This window comes from Gekko japonicus, unplaced genomic scaffold (assembly GCF_001447785.1).
Source record: "Gekko japonicus isolate JY-2015 unplaced genomic scaffold, Gekko_japonicus_V1.1 scaffold477, whole genome shotgun sequence".
Taxonomy (NCBI): Eukaryota; Metazoa; Chordata; class Lepidosauria; order Squamata; family Gekkonidae; genus Gekko; species Gekko japonicus.
The window spans coordinates 584,131-591,280 of record NW_015174289.1 but is presented as its reverse complement, the minus strand read 5'-3'; the positions used below and the strand labels follow the sequence as shown (position 1 = coordinate 591,280).

Below are 7,150 nucleotides of genomic sequence, written 5' to 3'. Positions count from 1 at the left end.
ACACAAGGAAGGGAGTAGTGCCCCTTTACGGCTACACAGAGGAAACACTTTAGAATACTAAACAAAACTGCTATAATACTTACCAAGTTAACTAGGCGTCGTAAGCCGTCATGCCTATCGAAGAGCTCCAAGACTGCACGGAACGAGAAACAAATAGAGAAGAACATGGTAGCGTGGCAGCAGCCTGAGGCATGAGAGCACTCCATCAGCCACAGGGTATAATTCACAACATCTGATAATACGTTGTGGGGATGCATGCACACCTATGGAACAAGAAGACGTTATGGCAATCGTAACGTCCACTCATGCAAATAATATGCCAAGTCTGTGCTTTGTCCTCTCAGTAATTTCCACAGGGACTGCTGTAGCAAGAAGGGAAACTAATAAATAATTCAGCCACCTGCGATCTCAGCTACTACCCAATACAAACATCTTGAACCTTTTAGATTCCTCCATTGGAAACCATTGAAGAAATACTATACAACATTTGCAAACACTGTTTAATATTTTTTTTTAAAAAAAATGGCCACACCAAACATATTCTCTCCTTAAAAGCCTCCCTGAAATGTACACACGACACTTAGTTTACTCTCTACTGGTGTCCAACTAATCAAATAAGAACATCAAATGGTGCCCTGACCTGGATAGCCCAACCAAGTCTGATCTCGTCAGATCTCAGAAGCTAAGCAGGGCCAACCCTGGCAAGAACTTGGATGGGAGACCTCCAGGGAATACCAGAGGCCACCTCTCTGAATATCCTCCGGGCTCCCAGTAGGGGTCAGTCACCAGAGGTCACCATGACTTCCAGGTGCACACACACGCATGCACATATAAAATAAAAAGAAAGAAATACCAAGAACATCAAACTGTAACTTTTGACGAGTCAACTTATTAACAAGTACAGCACAAAAACCTTGAAAATCATAACATGTGTGACAGTATAATCAAATCAATACATTATGAGAAAAATGTGGTTATGTGAACCCATCCAATATGGAATCTACCGTATCAGGAACTTTACAGCTTCATCACAGTGGGATCTTACCCTCTCCATGGCATCCTGATTGTAAGACAAATAATACAAGCACATCGAGACACCAGTAGCTGCCATGGAAGGACGAGGAATCTCCAGTAACTTCTGTACCCCTCCATGCGCAACAAACTCTGTGGCAAACTTATTGTGGAGAAGCAGGGATGCCAAGTGCTGTGGGCAGAAACACAAGAATCAGTGTGGAAACCACCACTCACCTTTCTGTGCTCTCCCAAACAAGTGAAATGTACTTCCAAGTTCCAAAGAGTGCTAAAGAAAATGAGACTGCTTTGTCCTCATGCCTCTGCCAGCTTAGGCAGAATGGCTACCTAGACTGATAATGAATATCTTCCAACTCAAATACCAACAGAACTCAATGAATTTTATGAAGCTGTACCACTCAAATAATACCCAACAGTGAAATACCTATAGACATTTAATAAAACTTTCAAATAGTAGTATCTCAAATACAAGTCAAACACAAGAACTTTCAAGGGCAGAGCAGCCTCTCCCTTTTGTAGTCCATCTGAAATACAAAACAGCAGTTTCATCTCAGTGAAGCATCATAAAATCAGAACTCTGGAGAAAGCAATTTTGTGTTCCATTAGTTCCAAGAGTGGAGCTGGGTAGAATACTCTGTATGAAGCTCTTCTAGTGCAGCAGCATGGAACGGGCAGATCTACCTAGGCAATGGAACTGGGGATTTGTCTGGAACGGCCTAACTCATCTTGGAAACAGTTCCTGCAAGGCTTACTGGTAAGCAAACTCATGGCCAAATTTTATTCCTTTATGGGGACATCTGTTACTCAAGAAGGCATGAAGGCTGCTTGCCCCCCTACTCCTGAAGCAGTTAGGGTCAAGCCTAACAGCACAGAAAGCTTTTCCTAGCGGCCAGCAATTATAATTGCAGGCATCTCAAAACAGGATGTCCTGGCTTGGATACGCACTTTGCACAGTAAGGATAAAGGTAAAGGTTTCCCTTGCTCGAAAGCCAGTCGAATCCGACTCTAGGGGGCGGTGCTCATCTCCGTTTCCAAGCTGAAAAGTCAGTGCCGTCCAAAGACATTTCTGTGGTCATGTGGCCGGCATGACTAAACGCTGAGGCGCATGGAACGCTGTTACCTTCCCACTGAAGTGGTACCTATTTATCTACTTGCAATTTCTTGCTTTTGAACTGCTGGGTTGGCAGGAGCTGGGGCCAGAGACGGGAGCTCACTCTGTCATGCGACACTCAGGTCTCGAACTGGCAAACTACCGGCCTTCCGGTCTGCAGTTCAGCGTCTTAACCACTGAGTCACAATCCCATGTACTTTGCACAACCACCTGGTAAACATCAGTTTATTTTTAACTGTTACTAACACTCTGCTTTATTTCTGTTTTAATTTTTAAAAACAACAACAAAAGAAACAAAGAAAAACAGAAAGAAATCTGAAACTGTAGCTGATTCTGGTATTCCAAGATAAAGGTTAAACAGGAAAAAACTGCCCAGTGAATCATTCACTTTTAAAAAAACCTTGCTGTTAAAGTTATAATTCATCAAATTTAAAAACATTTCCATTGTTTCAAAGTGTCAGTTCACTACGGCGTTTTCATGATGAGTTTTAACATCAAACCTGCTGTTATCTTTTTGTGCTATTCTAATCAAGTTAATACTTAATCAACACTGGACAAATCCTTTTTTGGCCAATCAGCCTTAATTCCTGTTACATGAAGCAGCTCTGAACACCTCTTCATCAATTTCGTGCAGTATAATTGCTAAGAGTTGCAGATTAGGAGATCCCTTGCACAGCCTTAGCCTCCAGTTGCAAATATGGGGAGAACAACACTGGCCTGTCTTACAGAGCAGTGGGATTAGAAGAAAATAACAAATGTGAAGAGCTCTGAATGCTCTAAAGCATTATACAAAAGGCATAACAGCAAATGCCAAATGGTGCAAAATGATTTTTGTCTTGAAATAACACTTGTCATCATTGGAAAATAAGGAAACCCCAAGCACACAGAGATTTTAAAAAGGCATTTGACTAAAACACACCAAAGCTAGGATCAGAAGCACTTTCACATCTGTAGGTCTGCCATAGTGGAGCTCTAGGTAATGAAAGGACTAGTATCAATTCCAAAGGAAAAATATTTTGTGGGAAATGGCAACAGAAGCATCTCTCAAATCAAATGGCAACAGGAACATTTCTCAAACTCACAGCAAAGTAGTACGTTCTCAAAGTCTACTGCAACTTCTGCGCCAGCAATGTATACGGATCCAAAGCCATTCTATTCACGTTAACAGATACAGGTAGGAAATTGACTCAGTGCCACCTCTGGTGAACAAACAGCTTACTATATTATAGTTTACCTTTAGGGCTTCAAAAGTGAGTAATACATCATTGGTCCGCTTCAAATCAATATAGAACATCATCAGTTCCCTTGATCCAAGTTGCATGAAGATCGGCAGTAGCTGGTGGGGAAAGTAAAAGATCTGCTTAAAGTCTGAAAAAAATTATTAGAGGTCTGTTGTCACCAACACTTTCCCCCCAGGACGACTGGGATCTCTGCTGAACAAACACTTCCTTGGATTTCCTTCCGCTTCAGGTAACAACTTCTTACCTGACTTTTTGGGAGCAAGGTGATGAGCCAAGAAATACATAAGAGTCATTCCCTGTTCAATCTCTGCTGTATTTTTTTTCAAATGACTAATGCGCACAGCATGTTCTAATCATTACACAGGAACAGCTCCTTGCCTCAGTACACACAAGTCACAAAGGGCAATAAAGTTAAACAACAGTTTCATTTCAAGCCTTCTCACACTTTTCAAGATGCTCTGTGCATATCCTGAAGTGAGCATGTTGTTCCTCCGCAACACAATTTAATTCACTCTTAAAAGGAGGCCGGACCCCACCTATTTTTACCCAGTTGCTGTACTCACCTCTTGGTACTCCCCTAGAGGAGTCAGGTACTGCAGAATTAATCTTTGCTCTATACCAGGGGTCAAGGGGTACAAGCTATAGTTCGTGCCAATCACCCATGGAGACATCTCTGACCAGCTGCTATTAGACAGTTCAACAAACATCTTTTCTGGCTCTGAAGAAAAGCCCAGTTTCTGTTTTGCTTTCCGGAAATTCTCTCTTTCATGCTGTTTCCCTGACTTTTTTGTGGCGGAATTCACCCGACTACTTGTTTTGTGACTTGAATCAAGATTAAACGAGATTTCCATGTCCCCTGTAACTTCCTCCTGCTCCCCATCCACAGCCATCTCTCCATAGTCCATGTCCACAGCCTCTTCATCAAGAGGCAAAAGAGGGTCTGAGGGCACTTTTCGGGGACTGAGCCGCTTGTTTTCGTGTTTTGTATTCACTTCATTAACTTGAAGCTCTCGTAAGCGTCGAAGTACAAATGCCACCTGTGGCAAAAAAATACAAGTATTTATCACTTCCCATCAAGAAGCCATCCGATTTACTACAGATTTTGAGTTTCTGCTTTGAAATTAGCCACATTGAGTATATCACGGAAGTAGTCTGAGACATCCTAAAGTAGGAGTGAGAAACAGGACACACCTATGAGCTTATTCCCTTTATCTGAAAAATATAAGCATGTCCTAGGTAGTTAAATGTGCAACTTTTCAACATTTTAGCAGGCAGAAAAAAGTAATTGTGCAGAGGGACAAATGCTATTCACATAGTTATTACCAGCTGAGAATTCTCATCTCTGTAGTTGGCTGCAATATCTTGGTTCTCCATGGCCCCTCCTAGCAATCCAGTTGCATACGTTCGCAAAGGCTGATCAGCCTCTCGTGCCCACTTGAAAAGATTCTCAACGATGCCTTCCTAGAGTTACCAGAAAAACCCAACAGACAGACATTAACATGTTCAGTTCTCTCTCCATAGCCCATAAGGTCAACCTGTTCTATACCTAATGCAGAGAAAGTAAAGCAATGAGAAGTCTATTTTCCAGGAAGAATTAACACTGCTTGGTATGGACTCTTTACACAGTAGCTCTGATTGACTGGCTCCTCAAGCATTTATATTAGTAGAAGAAGGATAATTAATATTTTTTTTTGCTTTACACTGTTTATCACTTCCCAGATTTATTATTAACAGTATTATTAATCTAATTGTCCTTGAGTCTTACAAACATACAAAAGAATTACATCCGTGGGCATAGTGTTCTTGGATATTTTTGCTGCAGCACCTCCCACTGCTGAATGAAAAGACCCTTTACAAACCAAACCACCACCTGCTTCTTCAGCAGTGGTACACATCACACAAAGCTCTAGCAGTGCACAGGTTCTCCCTTACATGCATACATCACTTTTTTGAATCTTGACCGTCAGCTGCAATGCTATCTAAACCAATATAACTTAACATATTATTACAAAGACAGCAGAAGAAGTCATGGTTTTGGAAACTATGAATAAAACAGGCTTACTACATTCTACAAAATAATGTAATTTATAATGCAGAATTGCCACTGGTGGTCACCACTGGCAACCAGAAATTGCTCCCAGGTGAACAGGGGATGAGAAAGAGCCTCTGACTTAAAGAATATTCCTAAGCACAAGTCTAACCCAGTGAAAACCTTTTTCGTAACTATGGCCATGATTATTTCCTACGTGTGTTCTTTTGAAGTTGCATCAATGTTTAATGTTATTTAAAACACACCCACACCTCATTTGTTATTTTTCTTACTGCAGTGTTAAAAGAACTGAAGGTTTTGTTTTTAAGTGCAGACTTCAGGCTTCCTCATCCACCAAAACTGTTTTCTCTTACAGCCTATAAGCTTCAGTTACCAGGCAGGTAATGGTTTTTAAGAAAAAGCAAGCAAGCAAGCAAACCTTTTAAAAATTATTAACTACATAGATTTCACACACACGCACACAAATACAAATAAAACAGCAAGAAGAGAAGACTTTGAAAATGTTCGACTTGATGGTTAGGAGTATCTATATGTCTTCTTATATGCAACACCTTTTCCTGAAAGACGACAGCAGTCTCCAGCCCAGGCATGATGTCTAGAAGGAGTCGGCAGGCAGCGGTGTTCAAGGGTGGCTCTCTGCTTGTCATCACGTAAGCATTTACCAGCTGAGAAAATATCAAGAATGGGATTAAACCAGTCCTCTTTTTTTATTTAATAGTTAACCCTACAAAAAGTAAATTAAGATTGCAGGCTTTGATTTCTTGCCATACTTTACACAAACAATTTACTGAGTCCTTTACTGATAGTTTTGTTGCTCCAATAATTCCTTAACAAAAAAGTCTAAAAAACAGGAATGTCCTAACATCCAACTTTACTATAAGCAATCCAACAAAATCTTGTAAAAATTTCAGAATAAGTGAAAATAAATGAGAGGATAGTAATATGGGTCAGAGCCTAAGGTCCATTAATAGAACAAGTTCGAGGAAGTGGTTTCTACCATCTTCACCTGCTGAGCACAGAGGACTATCTAGACCTGCATACCATGCAGCACTGGAGACAAGTCAGAAAAAGAGATTTTCCTTTTCTGAAAGCCTCCATAATCTCTCCCATTTTCCTGCTTCCTTCTCTCCTTCTAGGGTTGCTAACCGCTGGGTGGAGTCTGGAGATCTCCTGGAATCACAACAGATCTCCCAAATACAGAGATTGGATCCCTTTAGGGTTGTCAGATCAAGGTTGAGAAATCCCTGGAGATTTGGCAATTAAGCCTTGAGAGGACAGGGGTACAGTGCCAAAGAGCCCACCCTTCAAAGCAGCCATTTGCTCCAGGGGAACTGATCTCTGTAACTTGGAAAGCAGTTGTACTGTCGGGTGACCTCCAGCCCCCACCTGGAGGTTGGCAACCCTAGTTCCCCTGGAGGAAATGGATGCTTTGGAGGGTGGAGTCTATGGCACTATACCCCTCTGAGGTCCCTCCCCCTCCTCAAACCCCACCCTCCTTAGCCCCCCCCCAATTTCTAAGAATTTCCTAATCTCTTCCCCTCCTCTTGTCAATCCCAACATCCTCTCCCTGCCTCATTTTCTCCTTCTCAGCCATTCACTAACCTACCTTTTATCTACCCCCCCCCATCCTCAGCTATACCCACCATTCTCCAAAATGGGGACCAAAGCAGCTTACATTATTCTGTTTTCCCTTTTTATCCACACAATGACTGGTAC

General features: G+C 41.7%; 1 protein-coding gene across 1 annotated transcript in view; it reads right to left on the bottom strand.

Moving 5' to 3' along the window:
- The window catches only part of VPRBP (Vpr (HIV-1) binding protein), a 71,896-nt gene that overhangs the window by 46,712 nt on the left and 18,034 nt on the right, over positions 1–7,150 (bottom strand). Inside the window, 6 exon segments of the mRNA XM_015424022.1 lie at positions 84–263; positions 1,046–1,204; positions 3,378–3,479; positions 3,948–4,421; positions 4,708–4,845; positions 5,986–6,099. Coding sequence (XP_015279508.1) covers positions 84–263; positions 1,046–1,204; positions 3,378–3,479; positions 3,948–4,421; positions 4,708–4,845; positions 5,986–6,099 — 1,167 coding nt within the window.